General features: G+C 39.1%; 1 protein-coding gene and 1 pseudogene across 1 annotated transcript in view; one reads left to right on the forward strand and one right to left on the reverse strand.

The window, feature by feature from the left end:
• LOC140233835 (uncharacterized) overlaps positions 1-25517 on the forward strand; it is a 163166-nt gene that overhangs the window by 69703 nt on the left and 67946 nt on the right. The window contains exons 32-40 of the mRNA XM_072313928.1: positions 1177-1284; positions 2813-2982; positions 5549-5698; positions 15341-15493; positions 16082-16147; positions 17384-17461; positions 18200-18274; positions 21599-21997; positions 22861-22932. Coding sequence (XP_072170029.1) covers positions 1177-1284; positions 2813-2982; positions 5549-5698; positions 15341-15493; positions 16082-16147; positions 17384-17461; positions 18200-18274; positions 21599-21997; positions 22861-22932 — 1271 coding nt within the window. The remainder of the gene's footprint in view (positions 1-1176; positions 1285-2812; positions 2983-5548; positions 5699-15340; positions 15494-16081; positions 16148-17383; positions 17462-18199; positions 18275-21598; positions 21998-22860; positions 22933-25517) is intronic.
• On the reverse strand, positions 11856-13889 carry LOC140234383 (uncharacterized; annotated as a pseudogene).

Genomic DNA, 25517 nt, shown 5'->3' on the forward strand with positions numbered 1-25517 from the left:
AGATTTAAATGTACATGTACAATCTTCATTGCTTTGTCAAATTACATCCCATGTAACAATGAAATGACATATTTAGCAGTGTAATAATCACACTCTTTTCTGTCACTTGAAGACTGTCCAACCTCATGTTGCAGCTAGTAAACAGCAACAACAAAACTTGTACCAACCAAAACAATGTCTTCAGGAGGTATACATTTTAATCCTCAGATAAAATTTTGGTAGCATACTCTAACTGCAAAGGGTAGTATTCTGGAGAATGTATGGTGGGATTTTAAATTGACATCTCTAGATATGGCAAGTCACTTATCAGTTGCAGCTATAGTTCCTGAGCACTTTATGTTGCTCTTGCTCATTACCATATTTAGTATCACTCAAGAAACTTTGTCTCCTATGAACGGGAGATATTCAGATTAAAGGCATTATTTACTATTTGCAGATGAAACAAAAATCATGCTTTAGTGCTTCAAAATATGTAGTTCTAAAATGTGAGATAAAGATAGAAACAACCAATGCAAAAAAAAAAATTTAATCAGTGTACTCAATGTTAAGTATTGTTAAATAATCAGAATGTGAACAATAGTTATAGTAAAATCGTCTAGAATAAACCGTCTACAGTATGGTTTATTGAGAAAAATAGTGATATCTTTTTATGTTTTAGGCTTTATTGTGGAATTTTTATCAGGCAGGATGTTTTGTGATACAACTGACCTACACATATGCATCAATTGGATAACTCAAACAATTTTTAGATCACTGCTCCCAGTGGTAAACAGTACCTTTAAGTGATTTTATATATCACATGTACTATTTTTTTTACAGTTGATCCAGCATTTCATTAAATGAGTGAACACTGTATTAGATGCCTACTGTCACCCTTACGGTACAAGGGGAGCAAAAAAGATGAAAATTGCACTGATGTCATAACCCAACAAGAATTCGGTGTAGGTTAATGGTCTTCTAGTTCCTAGAAATGATTCACATAACTGTGTTTCTGTTTTCTCTTCTTTAAAAGCCCTCATGAATGCTGTATGATAGAAAAAAAAGAATTAATATGATCTCCATGCAATAGCTGCTCTTCCAACATCTACATTTAAAGTAAAATATATGTTTGTTACATACCAAGTTTATGGCAGTATGACATGCCTTATTACCTTTCAATAATCTTGATGATTTCAGCTGACCTGAAGCAGCTTCATAACCGAAATGAAAGTCTTCTGGCTGATCCCTCTAGACAGGACCTTCAGCTGTATGCTGCCACCAAGGATGCCCCTTCCACAAACCCAGGTTTGTTTCCATGGAGATACTGCTCATCATTGTGATGATACCACTACAAGGTTTAATCCTATTTCAACTGGGCTTTAACTGGGCTATTTGAGACCAAGGTTTTACTTGGGGGGGGGGGGGGTCAAATTGACCCCCCCCCCCCTTCAGATCTCGGCCGCCGATCACGTGATCGCCGCAAAATTTTGCCTGAAGATAGAGCTGGATGTCAACTACAAGACAAGATTACATTGTCATACAATAGAAAAATATTGGCTTTCTATTTTTAGTAAATTAATTATGCAAATTTACGCATGAAATCATATTTTCACCTATAATTCCATTAAAAAGACTGAAGGATTGCTAAATTTTTGTGTCAGAGTTCCTCAAGATGCATCAAACAATTTTCTTGTAAAAAGATAGCTCAATCAAAATCAGATTCTTTTGTTTTTTGTTGTTTTGTTAATTTCTTATGTATTTTATTGTTTTTTCGACCTTTTGTTTTTGATTTTTTTTTTTGCCAAAATTTGTTGCAAGCACTTTTTCAAGCTTATCTACATTAGAATTGATTAATTTCAATAGTCAAAAGTTGAAATAATCTATTTTATATGAATTTAACAAAAAAACACAATTTGCATTGGATTTGCACACGATATCATGAATATGAGCTGTTTTCAGGTCGACATGCATATGCAAAAACATTACGTAACTTAAGAGCGGTGTACCCGGACGTCGCAAATTTGGTCTCAAAATATGCAGGAGACTTCAATGAAAAAAGTCATAAAACACAGCAAAATCTTTGCGCGTTGCGGAATCGTGGTGCGAATTGTCGAGGGGGGATCAATTTGACACCCTCCCCCCCCCCCCGTCAGAATACGGTTAAAGTAGAGGGAATAGACTCTTGCCAACATCATTACGCTTGAAGTAAACAATAGTGCTAATACTGATAAATAACACGTCAAACTGTTCATAGTAGTAATGAAAGCAATGGCAGTATTGGTGCTGATGATAACAGGGAGCATGATTGTCTAGTACTAGTAACTTAAAATGTAATAAAGATATCGGTGAGGAATTAACGTTGCAAATATTGATAGTACAAAGAAAAGTAGTGATAAAATGTATGTATCTGTGTGAACATTCACATGATATTTGTGTGTACACTTGTTTGTTTCCATTATTATTTAGTACAAGCAGTAGTAGAAGAAGATAGGCCGTATATCATGGTCAGACAGGAAAACAAATCAGTATGTTCTAGATCATCTGAATGTCACAAAAACCTTGATGAAAGACATCAAATCAAGAAAACTCAAATATTTTGGCCATGTTAAAAGACATCAGAACATCCCAAAAAGTGTACTGGAAAGGATTATAGAAGGCAGGAGATGCAGAGGACACCAGCGCAGTGTGTGGTGTAACAACATAAAGGAGTGGACAGGAAAGAGTGTGGCTGCATGTAGTAAGGCGGCCATGAACAGAGAAGAACAGAGATGTAATAATGTGTGGAGAAAGAGAGAGAAATTCTATCCTAATGTTTGTGCCCCTCACTTCACAGCAGCTGCAGGCCAAGATGTCTCCCCTTTGTTAGCAGCTGCAGCAGGTGGGGGAGGAGCAGTTGGAGCTGGTCCAGCATATGGTAAATTAAAGGGGCCAATCACAACAGTTGCTCCAAACCCCTCTGCAGATGCCAGCAGGAATGAGTACCAGGAGATGCTAAGACAGCAGGTCAGAGTTTACTGATATTTGTCTGTCATAATCATACATTTTTGTTTGAATGTTCAGAATACGGTCAAACCTGCTCCAGCGACCACATGTATATAATCACCACATATGACATACAATTAATTGATTTAAAAAAAAAAAAAAAAGGTGTGTGTAGTTTAGAACCTATGTATGGTGACTATACCTGCCTTACTCAACCTGTGACTACAGATTTGGTTTCCCTTGGACAACTGACAACAGTGCACAAAGACCACCATCAGGGTGCACCCACAAAGTTACTAGCTTTCCTTGCCTTTGATGACTATATGGCATCAAACGGATACCACTGATACTGTAATCACAGAAACTTTTGCGGTACGTTAATTTTTTGCTTATTTCACACTTAATTGGCTTGCATGAATTCTATAACCCACGAAAATATCTTCACAATTTTCTCTGGACAGTTTGAACAGGTTCAAGCGTGGGCTTCTCCAGGGATGCCTCCCTGGTACACAAGTTGTATGAGAGCTTGTCTGTGTGCATGTGCACTGGTAGTAGTCATTTAAGCGCATTAGTATCTGTGCAAGGCTATACATTCAAATGGATTGGGCAGCACATCAATTTTTATGCTGGCGGATGTGTTCAATTAAATTCTGTTTTTTTCTGTTGATTGGATGAAAACATTGGTATTAAGCAGTTGCACTGCACAAATTCAAGAAACTGCAAATGTTTTTGAGCCGCTCAGCGTAAAAACTTAATCGTGCAAAATATTAACATTTAGGGTACTTGTCTACAGCTAAAGGCAATTGGTGAGTATTTCAAGTGGGAGCAGGGCTATTGGTTGACAGAAAGGATGTTATATACAAAAGTATATGAGCTGGTACATGAAGATATATACACTATATAAATGGCTCAACATCAGTGGCCACTTGCCACTAAAATAAATGTAGGCCCACCAAATTACAACAAATTCTTTTAGTAGCCCAATTGGGCAACTGAAATTCAAAATGGATTGTTACATTTGCCTTTGTTTCAAGCCACCACTTATCCTTTTTGGGCCAGCAGAGAAAAAGTTAGTGTCAAGCCCTGATATATACAGTGTATGTGTGTATATACATGTATGTGTGTGTGTGTGAGATAAAAACCTTAATTGGCAATAAAGGGACTGTACAGTACTGGTTGAGGTGAGGATTCAGGTTTATAACAGTCCTAAGTGAGATAGTGAGAAACCTATTATGAAATATGAAAGAGCATGTAATTTTAAGAAGGATTCAACGTTTATTTGATGAAAATTGGTATTCAAATGGCCGAGATATCCAAACAAGCAATAATAAAAAACGATAGGCCACGACTTTTATTAGGACCTCTTTGTTTCACCTTGTTTTTGGATATCTCAGTCATTTCAAAACTGATTTTCATTAAATAAACTTTTGATTCCCCTTAGAATTGTATGCTCTTGACATCTCATAGTGTGGTTTCTTAAATATCTCGCAAAACGTTTAAACGCTAAATCCTCACCTCATCCAGAACTGTACAGTCCCTTTAAAATGCTCCAGGCTGCCAGGGAAGCACACGTTTTAAGTCGAAAGGATGAATTTAATGGGCATAAGCAAGATGATTATGAATCTCCAATGCTTTCAATTGAAATTGTGCCACTGTCATGCTCCAATTTACTATCCTGAGGATGTACAGTTCAAAATCCCACCACAACTTTGTCATTGCCCCATGCATCCGATTGGAACACTTCTTGGCAACGACCCAGCTAGCATTTGTTTCTTTTCTGTGGTGGATGATATAAAACTTTCCTGATAGTCAACCAGCCTTTCCTGGTAGTCACTTACCAATCAATTGAACAGCAGTGAATGTGATAAGAACCTAAATATGAATTTAAACGCTCCATTCTGCTGGGGAAACACATCTTTTAAGAATCAAAGGACCAAACAGGCGAGTGATCACAATGGCTGTTGCATTGATCCTTTGTACCTGGTTTACAACAATTTTTTTTTCATGTTTTCCTTGAGCAGTCATTGTAGATAGGTTTGACTGTATTTCAGTAAAACTGTTACAGAGTCAAAGTAGACAACTTACCCCACTTTCTATTTTACTTCCCAGTTTGTCTGGTCTAGCCAACAAAACATAACATGAATATAATTTGTCAATATCTTGCTTGTATAATTTGTCAATATTTTCCTTGAGGATATGGCTGCAAATTTAGGATTGCTTTTTTATAATCCATAGTGTATAGAGATCAATTATCATAGACCATTAGGACTCAACCTGGAGAGCATTAATGAACACCAGACAAATCTGACTTCTTTTCTACTAAACACAAGGTTGGTCTGTACAGTGTGTTGTCACAGAGGACAAATGGCACACTGCCCTCCGAGCAAGAAGTACCTGACCACAGAATCTTTTTGGTGAACTACAGCCTGTCTTAGCATTTGATGCCTGATCACTGAACTGAAACTGCCCTTACCTGAATCTTGCAGGAGCAGTTGAGCATGATATTTACCAAGACCTGTATATGCAAAGCAATTCTATGGCCTCTTAAAGGTACTTACTTGTCTGTTCTATTTTGTTAAATAAACAGGTTGAAGAAAAGAAGAGGAGAGAGGCTGAAGAGAAGGAGAAGATAAGGTTAGAGGAGGAGAAAGAGGAGAGACGTCTTGCAGCACAACGAGAGCGTATCAAGAAGGAGTATGAGGAGGAACTTGAGCGCAAGAAAAAGAAAGAAGAACAGGTAACATGACAGCTAATGCAAAATTGAATTGCACATTCTCTTCAATGGGAATTTAGCTATTCATGAAGAAAGTATCAGAGAGCAGTTAAAACATATTAAACTTGACAGTGTATTTAGTTGGATTAATTTTGATTGCACATGAATGGACAAATCAAGTTAGTCCTGCCAGAAATATGTGTCACTTAGCAGAAATTGCTCTTGATTTCATAGATACAGCATTACCTGAGGAATTTTTTGGTATTGATTTTACAACCTCACAAGATAAGAAATAACCTTCCCTGCATTGTTCCTTAAAGGGGAAGGCTAGTAACTGATCAGTGGGAATCAGTGGAAATGCTGGGAGATGATTGTTCCAATCCTTATGGGATTCATTCAAGAGTTCATTGTATATCTATTGTTGTGTGAAAATGATTTGCTTCAGAATGGTCTCATATTCAAGTAATGTGCAGATTAATGCTCCGTCACTGACCAGGGACGCTACCCTGGAAGCATTAAACTGCACATTACTTGAATATGAGACCATTCTGAAGCAAATCATTTTCACACAACAATAGATATACAATGAACTCTTGAATGAATCCCATAAGGATTGGAACAATCATCTCCCAGCATTTCCACCGATTCCCACTGATCAGTTACTAGCCTTCCCCTTTAAAGGATTGTGAGCTTATGATTAAAACTTATTGTGCAAAGTATGATATAACTTTATACCACCTTGGAGGTCGATCTCTACTTCATGAGGGAGTTGGAGAAAGAATTCATAGAGCCTGCTCAATGCGCCCTAGTCGTACTTCGAAGCTTCTATCAGTGTGGAAAGATTGAGACCTTACTTGAAGTTGATCTTCACATTGAGATAATATTCATGACAGGGAGGGAGAGGAGAGACTGTGAATTCTTTCTCCAACTCCCTCATAAAATAGAGGTAAGTTTTCGATTAATATTTCTATTTTATTTTGTGAGTTTCCACAAGAACTCACATTGAGATTTTGTAGCACAGAAGTCACATTTGTTCAAAACTAAATTATCTTGGGTTTGCACAAATGGCAAGAAGAAAATAGACTACAATTACATACCCAGATCTGAGGCCATTTTCTTTTCGTAATCAGCTGCGACAGACACTTTCCATCATCTTGCAGAGGCTTGTCATAGAATTTATGAAATGTCTGCTCTTTGGATCAGCTTTGACAAGGATTAGAGGAATTGATGCATTTGCTCTGTTTGCTGCTGAGCTAGAAGCTGCCTGGGTTGAGTGCGCACTGAAGATCATGTTAATGCCAGCGCTAGTCATGATCTGATTGATCCATCGAGAAATTGGCTGTGACGTTATTCTCTCAAAAGGCTTGCAAAAACTAATCAAGAGGTGTTGTTCCTCTCCTCAGATCTCCTTGAATCTCTGAAGATAGGCATTAATGTATGTACCAACACACAAATGTCTGTTTGGGGGGGTGCGCCCTCAATTGCCGAATCCCTGTAATTGGCCACAGTGTTAGCCTCAGGTTGGATGGGTTTGGGTAATACTGTGTTGTTCATGGTTGGCTCAAGGTGTCCTCTCTGACTGGGAAGATTATCGGTGTGTCTCTCAGAAGGCTCACAAGGGTTGGAAATCATGGTCGTCAGAGCCACCATGGGGCAATCAGTAGTACATTAGCTTGATCCTCCTGGATCTTGTTTCACTGTAAAGCACTCTGGTAATCAGTGCAAATGGGGAAAACACGTAGGCCAGGACATTGTTTCATGGAATCGAGAAAGCATCTGTTGCCAGCACCATGAGATCCTTGTACTTTGTGCAGTAGATTAATAGTTGTTTGTTCAGGGCCGAGGCAAATAGGTCGATGGATGGTTGGCCGCACTGGTTGAACATTTGTTTCGCTACAATGGGTTGAAGCATCCACTCTGTCGGAAGGTAGCTTACCCTCAAGATAAAATCAGCAGTATAGTTGTCCTTGCCTGGGATATGTGAGGCACAGATGCAGATATTTCTCTCGTTGGCCCAGATTAGGATTTCCAGTGTTAGGGTGCAAAGTGTGCATTACTGTGTTCCCCCCTGTTGGTTGATGTAGGTCACTACTGTTCTGGTGTCTGATTTAATGAGGACCGATTTTCCCTCTATCACCTGAAAGTGTTGGAGTGCATGTTTGACTGCAAGCATTTCCAGTTTGTTGATATGCCATCCCTTATCCTGCGTGTCCCAGGGGCCCCCGGCTTGGCTTGAATCCAAAACAGCTCCCCAGCCCTGTTTGGATGCATCTGTCAGAATAGTCAGCATTAGGTAGGGGTCCAGGAAGGGTTTTCCTGCCTCTAGGGAGTGCAGTTGAATCCACCACTTCTTCTTCTTCTTCTTCTTCTTCTTCTTCCGGTAAAGTGCTGCCCTCAAATGGTCAAGGATGAACGCACTGTGAGAACATACGTATACGCCACATCGGGGCAACAGAAATTTGAAATCAGGTGCAAAATATTTACAGGTGCAAGTAAAAATCTGTGGATGAAGAGTTACATCCTACAGAGTTCCCTCAATGCAGATTTGAAGGCGATGAGGGATGGGTATGCAGCGGGATCAACAGGCAGGTTGTTCCAGTCCCGGATGGTGCGTGGGAAGAATGAGCTGGCATACGCTGTAGAACTGGTGTGAGGGATAGTGAATCGGGAACTGTGTCCTCTGGTAGATGTTGAGAGCTGGGTCAGGTAAGTCTGCCAATGGATGTCGACCAAGTTATGTCTGATCTTATACATCATCAGCAGATGATTTTGGGAGCGATGTTCCTGCAGTGAAGGCCACTTGAGATGATCCAGCGTAGCTGTAACATTGCTTGATCTTTCGAAGTCGCCCATGACAAATCGAGCTGCACTTCTCAGAACCTGCTCAAGCTTGTTTATGTTCCGTTGTGTGTGCGGATCCCATGAAGTCGCTGCATATTCGACAATTGGCCGAATGAATGTTGAGTAGACAGCTTCTTTGACTTTCTGGCTGCTATGATGTAAGTTGCAGGAGAAGAAGGCTCTAGTACCATTGGCATTCTTGGTGATGGTATCCACATGAGTGTTGAAATTCAATCTTGAATCAATATGGACACCCAGGTATTTGGTTGAGCTGACAACTTCTAGTACATGGTCGTGAATGGTGTAGGAGGCCAGAATGGGATTCCTCTTGTTGGTGACCTGCAAAACCTGACACTTGGTAGCGTTAAATCGCATCAGCCATTTCACTTCCCATTCTTGAACTGCGTCTAAGTCCTTCAGCAAGCGCGTTGAGTCATCAGGTGAAGAAATGTGCCTGTAAACCACACTATCATCAGCGTATAATCTGACAGTTGAACTTGAGATACAGTCTGGCAGGTCATTGATGAAGATAAGGAAGAGCAGGGGGCCCAAGACACTTCCTTTGCAGGACTCCCGATGTAACAGGGGATTCCTTGCTCTCCTGGCCATCAATAAGAACAGATTGTGTGCGTGAGTGGAGGAAATCAGATATCCAATCTGCTCTCTTACCACAAATTCCATAGTGCTGGACCTTCTTCATGAGATGTCGATAGGAGACTTTATCGAAGGCCTTCTCATAATCGAGAAGGACCACATCAGTTTGTGACTTCATGTCTAATCCCTTGGCAAGGTCATCCAGCATGCAGATGAGTTGTGTTTCGCACGATCTCTGATTGTGGAAACCATGCTGGGCATCTGAAATGATGTTGTTGTCGGTCAGGTGACGGATTACAGCACAGTGTATTATGTGTTCACACAGCTTGCACAGCACAGATGCTAGGGATATGGGTCTGTAGTTTGCAGCATCAGAGCGACTTTTCTTGAACAATGAAACGATCTGAGCTTTCTTCCATTGTGAAGGCACTTTTCCTTGGCTTATAGAAGCTTGGAAAAGTAAAGTAACTGCTGGTGCAATCTCCACGGCTGCACGCTTCAGAAGCATAGTTGGTATCCCATCAGGACCTGAGGCAGTAAAGGACTTGAGATTTTTCAAAAGCTTGATCACTCCTTTTTCATTGACTTTGATGTTATCCATATTGGGGTACTCCTTGTCCTCAAGCTCTGCGAGAGGGGCTCCATTGTCAATTGAAAAGACAGATGAGAATTGCCTGTTCAAGATGTTGGCTTAAGATCTTGGGTCTGAATGAAGAAAACCTCCATCTTTCAGTGGTGCAACACCTATGTGGTCACAATGCTTAGCTTTCACTAGAGCACCCAACTTCTTGTTTCTGCAGCCAGCTGGTACACTGTGGATGATGTCATGCACATAATTGTTGTAGGAATTACAGCACACTTTCTGGGCTTCCTTCTTGAGAAGCTTGAAGCGGTCCCAGTCCCTGGCCTTATTCATCTCCTGGGTCGTGGAAGTCATCGGAATTTCCATGTGTCTTCTCTGCGCAGGGGGGCATTTGAATTTTAAGAGGTGTGGTTGTAGAACTCTCATCCTCATTCAACATTGCGTCACCACATCTACCAAGCTGGCCAGCAAGACTAAAAATACTTGCCAATCCCTGACTGAGGATTCCTGAGGTGATAAGAGGGCACTCACCATGCTCTCACTTTTATCTTTCTCTGTGGAGCTGGTGTCGCTCGTAGATGTAGAATGTCAATGACCGCCCCCAGGAATTCTGGGGCTGAGTCAGGTTGATCTTGGATTTTTCCCAGTTTATGAGAAGACCTACGCTGGTCTCAAGGGAGATGGTGGTCTGCAGCTGGTCTCCTAGCATCCCCGGTGAAGGTGCCAGTTTTAGCCAGTCATCAAGATAACAGAAACATTTTATCCCTCTTTTTCTTAGTGCTACTGCAACCAGTCGGACAATGAGGGTGAATACTCGTGGGGATGATCAAAGACAGAATGGTAGGACTTGATAAAAATAAGTCCTTTTTCCTATTGCGAAACCAACTTTTGAGAGAGTGAGGCCACCGGTATATGAAGATATGCATGAGAAAGGTCTATGGCAGCGTCCCATTTGTTGTGATGTATCAGGGGTAAAATTTTTGCGAGGCTTTCCATCTTGAAGAGCCTTGCGGTATTTTGGGTTTATTCTGATCGTGTAGCCATTTTTAACGAACTTGTTATGAGTGATGTCATCCCAGTTTTATTTTGAAGTGGTTTAGTCTGCCCCCTACTGTATGGGGTTCCCGCTACAGTCTCGGAATGCAGTCAGAATTGTTGGCGGCCCTGGAAGGGTGGACAATTTGGTTGCTACTTGGAATGGTCACGAAAAAATCTTTTGTTGTTGTGTTTCCCCCTGGGCGATTTTCCTGTCTCCCTTGGAGGGGGTCTGGGTGGGCCATTGCAGTTATGACTATGAGCCTCCCTATACCGGGTGTCAGGGTGGGTCTTGGATGAGTGGTAGGCTGATGTGGCCGATAGTTTGTAGACCGTCTATTCGGCCATCGAGGCAGCTGTGAGAGATAAGTCCAAGATTTCCTGGAATCTTCCCCCAACAGATCCTCTCCTTTCACTGGAAGCTTTTCTAGGAGTGCAGTTGCATTCTTTTCGATTTGCAGTTGTTCCAAAACCCATGCTCTTCTGACCCATGTGGTGAGTAAGGCTGTCTGTGCTGCCTGCTCAAATTGTAGTTCAGGTATCTGCATTAGGAGATCAGCGATGTGTTTGCAATCAACTGCAGAGATATTCAGTCCGTCTGCTTCTCGTTGTGCCTTGTCTGGAAGGTAGCTCGGCGCATAGGGTGGTAGCTATGTGGATATTATCCATTTTGAAATGCTGTACATTCAGACTGCCATTGAGATCTGATGAATCCAAAATCAGGATATGTCCCCATTTTTTTTTGGGGGGGGGAGGGGCATGTGAAAATAATAGTCACAAATTCTCCTGCCACATGTTGTCAGTCTGTGATTATGCCTTTCTTGGCCAACTTTTTAATTCTAATTTCAATTTTGTTCTCCTCAGGAGTGCCCACCCTGTAGTGGTCTACCTCTGTGAGGTGGAATTTTTGCCATTTGAAATTCAAGTTTGTAACCACTAATTGTCTCAAGTATGAAAGAGTCAGTGGTAATAAGATTCCACTGTTTGCTAAAATGCTTCAGTCAACCCCAACGGGCAGGTCGAGTGGAACATCTACATGTTTGTTGTCATAATCTGACTGTGCATTATGAATAGATTGTCGATCTCTAGAACAGCTAGGCCTGCAACTTACCTCTTAGGGTAGTGTAGCTACCTTTTCTGTGACGCCGTGTTTGGCTTGGCTAGGACTAAGTAGCTCTGCCCCTGGTTGTGTACTGGACCAGGGCGAGTCTGTGTGTGTGGGGCTGAAGATCTGTTTCCTCTCTGAGATCTCTGTTGGCCTTAAAAAGGCCTAGCTGTATTCCCTGTACAAACCAGACATGCGCTACGATACTGCTTGTGACTGAAACTACCACTAGCCTTGTGCTTGTATAGGTGGTATGGTTGATGCATTGATTGCTTAGCATGTCCTTTAGCCACACTAAAAGGAGCCCTATTCTCCTCTTTGAGATCTTAAACGTTATTCAAGGTCGTCAACAAAGAGGAACTCAGTCACAGGCATTGTAAGTTTGCACAAATGTGTGTAGGCAGCATTCATGTTCCTTGCTCAAACAGTTCATTTCATAATTTGCATTACAAAGCAATGCCAATGCATACTGCTGCATCTCATGCAGATCAGGAGGTAGAGTTTGTAGGAATGCACTTAGCCTGCGGACAAGAGATTTCTGGACTCTTTGCAATTTTATGTCCCTGTGATGTGTAGACTGAGACACATTGTACCAAATCACCGAGTTCACCTTGGGAATGACTAAGTAGGGGCAGTTGCTTGGAGCTGGGTATTTTGCAGTCGTTTCTTCCATCGATTTCTCCTCCAGGCAATGGAAGATGAGGTAATTGGTAGAACTTTCCAGTTCCTCATCTATCGGTTCGCCCATGGAGGAGGAAACCACACACTCCGCGGCTAGAGATAGTACTTGCGCTGCTCGCCCCATTGGCTCTGCCGGTGCGTAGCTGCAGCTGCTGCAGGGAAATCGCTTTCATCCCCGCTGTAGTTGATGCCACTTCTATGATCTGTGGTACATACCGTATCAACAACATGGCCAAAACGTGATTGGTGTTGTTGAGCATGAGACCTCTGAGTCTCTTTTTTCAATAAGTAGCATACTAAATCATTGTGGGTTGAGCTAACTCCCTCAGTTTGAGTTGGGGGTATTAATCACATTCAGTGATAGTTCTAGTTTGGAGGGTTTCCCATCACCTGCTTTCCTTTTCGTTCCAGTTATAGGCTGAGCAGGTAAACACTTACTGTATACGCTATAATTGTCACGTACATAAATTTTCGCGAATTGCCGCTGTCACACATTTTCGTGAGTGGTTCAATTCACGATTGGGGGACCAGAGAAAATATGAAGTGGTAAAGAAATTGTGAATTTTCAACTTACTAGCAAATAAGAATGATACTAGTTATACACTGCGTGAAAAAAACTTACCAAACTCTGCGAACTAGTAAGTTAGAATTCAACATTTTTGAAGTGGTTAAGTCCATCACGCTAGATTTCTGACGAGTGGTACGAGGGGTTGCGATAATGGATTGGCTCTACAGTATTCGTAAGTAGACGTGGACTAGCCCGACCACCCCAGACGCTGTTAATACGCTGTGCTGTGCGAATGCTACTTACAGCGACTGGGCTGTGTATACTAGTTAGTAGTTAGACGTGGACGTGCTATATGTACGTAAACAAGCTTAGCCAGTATGGTCTGTTCGGTAAGCCGTGACATGGTATACTAGTACTGAAATGTTCGTATCATCAAGGCAAGGGATTCATTTTGGAAGGTAATATTTTCGCGTGTTGTTAATTTCGCGAATAGCTCGGACTCGCGAAATTCGCGAAAATAAAACCCAGGTGAAATACATAGCGTATACAGTACTTTAAAACACAATTTCACGGCATGAAATATTTACGAATTGCCGATGCCTCCTGCTGCACTGGTCCATATGAAACACACAACAAAACTGAATGCGCAATAAAATACATGCGTATTAAAAAAAAAAAAAAAAATGGAGGCGCTCACACTCGGCTTGGCTCAAGCTGTGTGTAGCATACACATGTGCTTACATACAGTCTAGGGTACTAAGTATTCACAGTAGTAGTACAGCATACAGTGGTACCAGCTTGCACGAATTGGATCAGTTCCATTGCTTGGAAGGGGTAAACTGCTCATTCTCCTGAGCTCACCTTGCATATGTGCACATTGTACTGGAAATAACATACGCATTACTGGTACTTAGCACGGACTTCTCTATTCAGCTCAAACATCGCCACTACAACAGTGGGAGCTGCCACAGCCAAAACAGCAAGGGCGGTTGTACAATACAAGTCAGCGTACCATACAGTATACAGCGTACAGCATCGTATTCGCTATCAGTGCATGCATTGTGATGTGTACATGTATGTAGACAAACACTTTTGGATGCATTTTAATTTTGCGAATCTTGGCTTTCGCAAAATTTGTGAAATTAAGATGCACACGAACATTCCTCATTTTACAGTAGGTTCATGAGGTGCAGTGCTTGTACCCACGACAGACTTTAATAGCTGTATGATGTGGGGTAGGTGGAATCGTGTTGTCCATCAAGCAACTGTGGCATGGAAAAACTGTGATAAATAATAGTCCTCATAATAACAGTATTTTAGTTCAAAATGAGCTATAATATCCAATTATCCCAACTGAGATAAAAAGGTACAATGATGCCAGGTTAAAAAGACAAATTTGACTGGAATCTGAGACTACATAGAGGGAATCTATTCCCTCACTGAACGTGCCAAGAAGCAATATGACTGTGCGCACTTTGAGTGGGCTCTCACTCTGAGTTCTTGAGGAAACTTGCGAAATAAAATGCTTTTTTTATATTATTTTCTGTAGTAGGTTGTGTCAGATGTAAAGCATTCATCACCCTGAAACACACTTCAGTTCAGTTCAGTTTATTTCATTCATCATAAAATACATAAAAATACAAGGACATACACAACTACAAACTTTGACAAATTGGTTTCATGTGAATGGGGATTAACAAAAAGAACTTGTAGAGTCTTATGACACGTTAACCCCAGAAATATAAAATATTACATCAAGAAGGACACAAAACACAAACACAACCGGACAATCATAAAAGAAGTAGATAACGTTACAAAAGTAGCTTTCAAACAAATCAGTGACAGGAAGAACACAAACTCATAAGATGATCTGTATAAGCATGTGTAAAACCATTAAAGAATGGGATATTTTGAAGAAGGAGAGGTAAACTATTTCAAAGGATTGGACCTTTAAAAAAGATAGTGTTTCTGTAAGCTTTTGTTCGGACCAAAGGAAGGTAAAAGTGACCGGAGTTTCGCATATGGTAATCATGAATAGTATTATTTGACTTAAACTTTCTTATTATTTATTATTTTTTAGTATTATTAACTTAAATTTCACTTCAGTTTATCACTTGTCCAAATTGTGTACTGACCTCAGTGAAGTCATTGTGCTTCAGGTTTCTGCATTTCACCCAGTTATTGTAAGTCAAATGTCTACTGAATCTCTCTCATATACTGGTATCATACTCTCAAGCTCAAGTATTTGACATCAGCAGATTATGCATGAGACTGTTTCCATAAAATCTCTTCATCTGCTATCCATATCAATGTCCCTAGCAACGGAAGCAGAAAGAAGACCTGGAGCGTCAGTTGGAGGAAAAAAGGAAGGAAGCAGAGCAAAAGAAGAAGGAGGTTAATGAGAAGAGGAGGAGAGAGGCAGATGAAAAGCTGAGGCACAGAGATCTCAACTATAATGTCAGTAATCTGAATGTGAGTAGAAGCTTTGTGTCTTTATTCAAATATTCACCAATGCAAAGCAGTAGATTGCACATACCAGCCCCCGTGTGCTGTTTCAATGGCTATGCACTGCTTTACTCTTTATCATCTCTTTATCATTTCTTCTGTAATAAGTAATAATTCCAAAAGTGAAAATCAGCTGTGCCCTGTTTATTTAGTATTTCATCATTTCAGATATGAGATTATTAAAAACAAAAACAAAAACAAAAACCTCCTTCCCAAATTAAAACAGGAAAAAGAAAACAAATTTTGTCATGTTCCCTCACTAGGGCACTTTGAATGTTACAATATTGTGTATGCATTTGTACACTCTTGTAATTCCAGCCTATTATCTGATTGCCTTTCATATACTGCGGTTGAAAGAGGTGCCAGAAGTCACCAGACTGTGTTTTGTGTTGTGCTGTTTTTTGTTTTGTTCTTCAAGATACAGTTGTACTTCTTTCATATGTGATGATAAGGAAATGGGCGGGGGAGTGCGAACTCTATTATTGTGTGTATGAAATCGCTAGTAAGCTAAAGTTCTTGATGCCACTCTAAGCAGCTCATATTATTTCTGTTTAGCAACAGCGTGCTGAATCCCCTCCAATCCCCACACTGAGAGAAAAGAACAGCACTGCAGAACCTCAGGTAAGTTGCAGTACCATGATAAATGCTCTATTTCATTGGTCAGATGATTTTGGTATATTCAGTCAATGCTGCGTAAGTTGATCTTTATGGGACCGAGGAAAATGTGTTAATGTAGGCAATATTTGACCTCTGCATATGTGGAAGAAAAATTGAGGGTCTATCACTTGGTCTAGTCCCATTTTGTCTAATGCCCATTTAGTCTCAACCCACATGGTCTAATCCGGTTTATCTACAACCAGTTCTTCTAATGACCATATAGTCCAATTGCCACTTAGCCTCATTGCCAGTTCATCTACATACCACTTGGACTATGCCCATTTCGTCTTACATCCAATTGATCTATTGCTATTTGGTCTATATACCACATTGTCTTATCACCTGTTTGTCTTATATTTGATTTGTCTGATATGCACTTTGTCTAATTGTGACCATGCATCCCAAAACCAACAAAAATTTGTACAGCCTGATTTTACACAAGGTTTCAAAAAAGGTGAACTGGATCAAGCTAGTCAATCTAGTCAAATTTTTCGTATTTTTTGAAAGAGCAATTCTTCTACATTGCCCTTAAGTTTGGGATTGTAAAACAAATGGGAAATTGTGTTTTTTTAGCAGTTTTTTATAACACTGTTCTTGTGGAATAGTATGCTTAGGTTTGTTTTAGAGGCCCCTTTCATTTCTCAAAAACCCTGTACACTCTCTTCAATTTCAACTCTAATAACTTTTGTAGAGATGATGCTACTGCTTTGAAAGTTGGTATTAGTCCTGGATAGATTGTGTTGATAAAACATGCTCAATTTCAGCTTAATCTGATAATTCCTTGTGACTTTTTGTTGGTGATGTGATGCAGGGTCACAATTACCATCTCGTCACAGTACCATCACAATACAATAATTGTGGAACCTTATAGTAATCATACATTGTCAAGACAAGACTTACATGACAGGAAGACAACACAACGGACAAAAAGGCACAGCAGATCCAGCGATCCTATAGAAGCATGTCGAAAAAACAATGGGACACATGAAAAGGACACAGAAATGTATAGAAATAGATGCAGAAATAAGATAAACAGAGTCAAATCCTAGCCCTGTAGGACAATAGGGGCAAAAAAATATGTGACAGTGAAAGGAAGACTGTTATGATTGAAGCACTCACATAGACTGTATCCTAAAATTATCAATGAATGAATTGCATCGTCTCACAGTATTTCTGTGATTCACTCCTTTTTTCCTTCAGCGTACGGCTTCACCCCCTATTCCAACTCTGCAGAAGAAAGAAGACAACTCGGGCAGGAGGTCAAAGCAGCCAAGGAAGGTAAGACAGTTTTTGAAATTTACATTATATGGTTATCATCTCTCAGTTTGTAAGTCAAATACAGCACACTTTAGTTTGGAGGTTTAAGCGTACACGGCCAGACAGAAACTTAAAAAAACAAAAATTAAGAAAAATAAAACATGAAACTTGTCAGTGCTATATTACATAATCATATTAAAGTTTTGTCACAGAGAACTATATCCTCAGGCTATAGGTGTGAAATCATGCAAACCTGTACAAATATATAGATACCAATAGTTTGCTCCCTTATACTCCCTTTGCATTTTCCATCTCACTCACCTTCATGTAGATAAATAACTTTTGCTGCAAAGTCTATGCCTCTTTTGCTTCCATAGAAATACAGTCCACTTCACAACCATGAAATGGGCATACATGTACAGTGTACATATACACCTTGTGCATATTAGCCGGTGCACATTCATTTAGAATGTCTGTTAGCATACACAATGTGTCACATGCATTTACAAAATTGAACTTTGCACAATCCTTGGACTGAATTTAAACTTCCTATGTAAATCTAGGCCATTTTGTTTAACAGGTACTGTTCATATGTCAAACCACTACAACTTCGGTTACTTTGTACAGTCACATTGTTTTTCAAAGACGTGTGTTTTTGCAATCCTATCTATGAAGAGTGTGTTAAATGTTGATGACTGACTATGACATTGTTGTCTGTTGATTCCCTTCCCTTTCCTCCATTTTCATGTCTGGCCATAGACTTCAAAATCACCTCCCATCCCCACCCATCAAAAGCAAAAAGAGGAAGAAGTGTCACAATCCACAGACCACAAGGTATGATCAAATGAATGCCAAGTCACCAGAGTTTCTTCCTCCACAGTATATCTGTCTTATTTTTTTTTTCCTATGAGTGCATCATTACCAACACTCTCTCTTTCTTTAAGACCATCAGAATGCATTCCTCACTTTCATTCCTGTTACCTTTGGGGATTTTTTTTTTTAAATTCTCCTTTATTTTTTTCATGTAAGACTTGCACATTGTAACTTATCATACTGGAATGACAAATAAATTTGGCCATTCCTAATATGACCCTAAATATTGTTATTACTGTTGATATCAACTTGATTATAATTCTGCATTAGTTTCCTTCTCAGCTATAAACATGAAATACTTTGCTACATCTACTGTCCTAATTTACATTGGTGTCTTACTGTGACCGTCGTAATCATCTTCATAAATTATATCAGCACTCAGGTGATTTAACAAATGAGGGACACAATAAAAAAAAGTTTTCTCCTAAAGTATTGTGAATTTACATTATTTTAGGTTTGATATCCATTCTGTTATCATTTGCATTGTAGTGAATTTTGTGTCATGAAAGATTATTTTTTCATGGCTGTCCTTTGTGTTTCATGTGTTTTATTCATAATGCATCATGGAAACTGAACTTCATCAAATTAGCTCTCTAACTATATAGGAGGGATATAATAACACTTGGTTAGGCTGCCAGTTTGAACTCAAATTTCACTAACAGTCTAGAAATCCTTCCAGATATGAATGTATTTTACACTTCAGCATCTTTCAATTACGAGATGTTACCACATAGTTTGTAATCACAAAAGTGCTCCTTTCATCTCCCCAGCTATTCTTTATTGTTGCTGTTCTATCTATATCTAAATTATGAATATACCTTAAATTGTTTGTTTGATGAATTAATGTTATGACAATTCAATATGTTTTAGCAGTGGTCCAAGTACATGCATTTAGTGTATATGTGACCTTGCATCACTAGGGCCACAAAAAACCTTACCAGGTATGATTTTTCTTTTGGATTAGATGAGGTTCTGAAAGAAGAGATTCTCAGCTTGAAAACTGATGTATCACTCAGCCAAACAGGGTGTCTATAGCCAAGTGAAATATGTGATTAAAATCTACCCCTAGGAATGCTACCTTGTAGATACGGAGCTTTGTAAAGAATCCAGTGAACCATACTCGCTTGCTCTTGTTTGTGTGAACACCCAAGGGGTTCAACAACCTCATGGTGATTGATTTGAAGAGATTATCAGAGTAACTTGAAACCTGGCATGCTCATCAAGCTATTTGTGCTTATCATAAAGGATCAATGCTACTGCATACTATCTCTTGTGTACACTTCCATGTGTCTCACAGGCAAAAAAAAAAAAAATAAAGACATCAGACAGAAGAAACATTGGTTTTAAAAACAAAATATTAAATACCCAAGAAAACATGTTTCTCCTTTCACTCTAACAACTTTCAAATTCAAATGTAAAGAATTCCCAAAAAATAAATCCTACAAAATCACACAATGAAAAAATCCTGCAGAGAAATTAACATTGTTCGACCAAAATGTCCTGTCAGCTCCATACCTATCAGGATTAGCATGGTTAACTTTTGTGGCTACTCTGATGTACAGTCATGTATAGTGTGGTACATGCACAGTTGCATCAGTTTCACACTGGTTCTAATTATGAAGGGTTTTGGTTGTTTTTGTTTTGTTTTTGTTTTTTGTAGAATACCAGGCTGCGTGCATGAATGCTCATTGTATCCATGCATGTGTGTGTGTGTGTGTGTGTACCAGTATGTGTTTAATTTCCAATAGAGTTTGTAAGGTGTTTATAGTTTGTTCACAGGTTTATTTGCTTTTTTGTGTTGAAAGGGAAGACTTTCCTTCATAAAGTTTGTCTTCATTAGGCAGGTGCACCAACACTTCATTGTGAGATTGGCAGTGGTGTTCCTGCTTTGTTCTTGTTTTTGTTTGACTACTCTGACTGAATACACTGCATTGTATTAAAATGTACTTTCATGATGGTGCTAGTATACAAATAATGCACAGGTGGGAGTGCATTAGTGGAGATGCAGTGCACTCAAAAGTATCTACAATGGTGAAATATGCACTAGACACAACCAAGTGCATGTTTCATGACATTGTTAATACCCAAGAGTGTGCTGCATCTCCACTAACATCACAAACTTAACCTGTGCTTTATTTGTTTTATATTTTGAGTCTATGAACTGTTTCTATTTAACTCAGTGGAAACTACCTGTCAGCTACATGTCGAACTTATTCAAAAGCCAAGATGTTCAAAGAAATGTTCCAAACACACAAAACACAATGATTGTTTAGAGTAAATAAGCGATGGAATGTGTAGGAGTGTGCACTTGTAACTAATTGAGTGCACACTGCTAAAGTATGCAATTGTGAAGTCAGTGAGCATGATTGCAGCAAGCCAAACTGACTTAACGAAGTTACATATTTGAGGAATGATATCTCTGAATGGCCATCAGTACCGGTCATTGGTAAAAACATAGCCCACTGGGCATGTTAGGCAAAATGAAAGACTAGTCATGTGATTGCTCTTAACCAATCATTTGATTAGGATCCATATTGCCATTTTGTAATGTGCAGTACACTGCCTGGGTATTTTTTTTTTGGGGGGGGGATTGACATTAAAACTTGGTTTTGTGTTTCATGGAGCAAGATATTTATTATATATATATTATACAATTAGTAAGTAAGATACAAAGTTTCTTTCTTTACCTTTGTAGGGCAGCATGTTAGCGTATTGTCAAGAGACAAATGTGTGGAACCACTATACTGTTTGTAAACATGCGCTTAATTTGCAAACTTGGTACATGCAACTTTGTCACAGACACATACATGCAATACTTACTTGCATATTAGAATATCAATGACAATCTTGTTTTATGTACATACAGCCGCGTAGTGCTGAGCAGGCTTGTGTTTAACTGCATACTTTCTGTGTCTTGTGCTCTACGTACACCTTGTATACGCCAAAAGAACTAAAATAGGCCATGCCCTACATCCCCCTGCTGCATGCTATCGCTGTGTAGAGGAGGGCTGTAAGTGTTTAGGTAGAGGTCACGACCATGCACTTTACTGCATATTCCCTTAGCTGGCATCATATTATTTATTCAGCAACTTTGACTACATTTTTGCTTGTCAGCTTTTGTGAATGAATTCATACCAGTGCTATATTGACTATATCTCACTCCATTTGTACTGTTTTAGTTTGCCTTGGCTCTTTCATTCCAATCTATTCCTTCTTCCTGTCCTTCTTTGCATGCATTCCATTAATGCCTGGGTAATGTGATTATTCCAACCAAAACTATGAAAGAAGGATGATGGGGGGAAGAGTAAAAAATCTTCTCGACGCGAATCCAGCAAGAATCCTGCCAGGAAGCACCGCAGTAGACGAAAGCAATCCACGGCAGAAGATGACATTATGTCTGACCTCTCCTTTGCTGATACTGTAGACAAGTCTGTCTCAGATAAATCTGTCTCGGACAAGTCAAGTACACATAAGTCGGGCTCTGATAAGGCTCGCATTTTCCCCCCTAAAGACATCTCTAAAAAGCACGCTGAACTGGATCCCCTTGACAAGCTTCGCAACCCCCCTGAAAGTCCTGAGGCATCTAACCACCCCAGAGTGATACCAGAGGAAAATGCACGGTTAAGTCCCATGGAAAAACTAAGGACACATCCCTTAGAAGCAGGAAAAGAACAGAACAAAAAAGCAAGTGAAGGGCTGTTGACAGGTGGCCTGAGTGTGAGTAACAATGATCTCTGGCAGGTTGTGCCGTTCCACCTCCTTGTACCAGCATTCTTTCAGAGATGCATCTATACTCTTTTCTTTAAGATCTTACAATGGAAATCAGCTGAACTCTGCTGCAATGATTGGGAAATGAGTGTCGCTTTAACATTTTAAAATCATTTGAGAATAATGGCAATCAGAGCAGTCATCAGAGATGACATAAAAGCCATTCATGAAAGGAACAAATGTTACAGTTGTTTTGTCTTCAATCTCAATGCTGTCGCAAGCAAAGCAATAAAATAATGCACATGTTTATAGTATTCCGTATTACACGTCCAAAACTCACAATTGGTGTTGGCAAATATGCTAATGCAAGACAAAAGCTCTTGGTGCAGTCTGCTTTTTAAACCCTGATCACTCGCAAGAAAACCATGTGTAACAATGCTGAAGTTTCTTTTTGTAAATTAAATTTTTTAAATGTCATACCAGGGAGGTGGGCTCTTTCCACTTCCCTGGTCATGTACATTGTATTACACTGATTCTTTATTGAAGACAAAAAAAAAAAACATGAAAAGGAAAGCTTTATTGTCTCTCAGTTTACCACAATTCTGGTATGCTCCTTTCAATCAAAAACATAGCATTGTGCTTGATATTCAAGAATCAATTATAAATAAATCACCAACAACAACACTGGTAGTGGCATAACATGTATTTACACAGGATGGAAGCACGAGACACTTTTTATCAGGCCTCGTCCACTCTCACTATGTACAAATGTATAGCTTTTGAATAATGTACCACTTACAAACTTGTAACAAGATTTCTTATACTCTGTCTTAATATAGGGCTCTTTCCTTGACTCTGGTTTGTTTCCAGAGAGCAAAGGTAACTTTGAGGTTGCCTTTACAAAGCAACGTGTAAGTAGGTCCCACATAGTTGACTTTAGTATTGAAAGTTTGACTAACCAGTGACACATACCCCTTCCCCTCATGTGGTCAGTTTTTACCTCAACTCTCCATTAGTAATCTAACCTTTGTATTTTATTTTCTTAATATATTTGCAGTGCTATCTTGAGAGTGTTACAATGTAACATTCAGTAAATGTCACATACTCAGCTGAACCATGTTATGATTTTTTTACCACTGTAAACCTGCTGTCCTTAAACATCCTATGAGTAAGCAAGCCCTTCATAGTAACAAGAATTGTTTTTCTGTACATGGACATTGCTCTTGTTTACCCAACTGTTTCCACACCTGCCATATGGGTGTCATGTCTTATTGGCAAAATGTTTTAAAAACCTGTCATCAACATGTCGTGTATGTAATATATCTTGCTATCACCATGAATATTGCATTGTTCTCTTATATGCAGATAAGGCATGTTTCAAGAATGTTGTCAGGAGTACAGACAGAATTAGTGAAACATGGAAACTATATTGTGTTCATCATATCGATTCTTAACATTAATTCCCACACCTTCTACAAACACCTCAACCAAGACTTTGGCTCACAACTTAGTCTTGGGGAACAAAAGAGAAAGTTCTTTGTGGTACTTTCTACTGTTGTACAACTGACTACATTTATTGAAGAGCAAACAATAAACTTTTCAGTTTTCTGAAACTATTAGACAATGACACATGATTCTGAGTGATTTGATGATGCACTCATAATGATATTCTTTATATAGGATGATAACCTTCATAGAGTTTGTCCATAATGATTGAATTTAATAAAAGTGCCATAGGATAGGGAACGCATATTATCAAAAGACTTCTTGAGATAGTAATGCAGTTTACAGCACCAACTAATTACCACTCTAATCGTATACTGTACACATCTAACCATATCTGCACTCTGCAGTGATAGTGTTGACATGGTTTGTTAACACACTGCCGTTCTTTGTGTCATGTAATACATTTACCCTATATGCAAAGGACAAAGGAGTGATACTGAGTTACATGTAGACATTAATGAAACAAATCATCAGGAGAATCTGAGATTTTTTATAACTTCAACAAAAATACTTCATTTAATTGCTGTCAGTTCCCATCTTGTAAAATATTACTTGCCAGCATACTCAGGTCTCCATTAAAGTCATTGACTTCATTTCAGATAGATATAAGGTCATGGTTCATAAAGTATAGTATGCAAGTATGATATGAAATGCCAAGTTTGTATTTCCAAGGAGTTTCAAGAGCTGAAGTTCCAAATGGCTTGATTATCCAAACAGTTGTCAGTTTTCTATGGATGTTAATGCACAAAAGAATTCCATATATGCATGTAAACATTGTATAGGTGCTCAAGTTTCCACTGTGCATGTTGTTATAGTCGCTGCTAGCCCCTGCCTGGGGAAGCTTAAAGGAGAAGTAAGGTCACCTTTTGCTGGCATTCTCACGTTAAATTCAGACAGAAAGGTGATTCATTATTGAGTTCCAGTTCAAAACGATGCTCTGACGTTCATTTTGTTATACATTTCATTAGCATTCAGACACATAAATCCGTTGTATAGCTTTACTGTATTAGTATAATTTTCATACCTCTGCCACAAAGTGTAATGGAGGCATTATGTTTTCAGGTTGTCCTTCCATCTGTCCATCTATCTTTCTGTCCATCTGTCCTTCCACCATTAGTATCCGATTTTGTGGACAGCATAAGTTATGAGCCATTTGAGATATCCACATGAGACTAATTGGTAAATGTATGTTTGTGAGGATGAAGCTGTGCCTTTGAAATTGTGGGTTCACATGCTCAAGGTCAGTTATTAAAATTCTTAAAATTTCACTATTTTCTGTGGGGTCAAGGGTCAAAGGTCAAGTGAAAATGCTAAAATCCTACTAATTAATGCTGAAATTACAATATTGTATTTTCTCTATGCCTTTGAGATTGCTTAATGTATACACTTATAAATCAATCTACACTTGTAGGTACAGCTTTTACATTGTATATACAGTCAAACCTGTCTTTTGACCTGTCTATAATGATTACCCATCCATAACGACCACATAATTCCCCCACAACTAATTTATGTTTTGAACTTGCTATTTTCGCACTTTGCTCTTCAGGTTTGATATGTGGCAGGCTCGTTGGCAAATATTCATTTGAGACTAACAAAATTGTGACTAAAAATGTGCAATAATTTTTTTTTTTTTAATGTATGTATTTTTTTCTTTATTTTCAATGAGAAAATAAAAAAATATAGGATTTTATACAGTCAAGAATGGAAATAGAACTTATAGAATTATTGATTGATTTTTAAGGCATATGGATCATCTTCACTTGAGCGACTGGGTATATAGCCACGGATAAGCTCATGTACAAGCACCCTTTCATTCCTGTATGGAAGGGAAAAGAAACATTAGCACAATCAACTCAAAAACATGATGAAAGAAATCACATTAGCAAGTTAAGATCTGTTTATTCAAATAACTTTATACACTTTGTCATAAGATAAAACGATGCTCACAGATACATGTATAATTAAACAGTGCTGGTAGTGCGGGTTT

The sequence above is a fragment of the Diadema setosum genome, chromosome 10 (genome assembly GCF_964275005.1).
Source record: "Diadema setosum chromosome 10, eeDiaSeto1, whole genome shotgun sequence".
NCBI classification, from domain to species: Eukaryota; Metazoa; Echinodermata; class Echinoidea; order Diadematoida; family Diadematidae; genus Diadema; species Diadema setosum.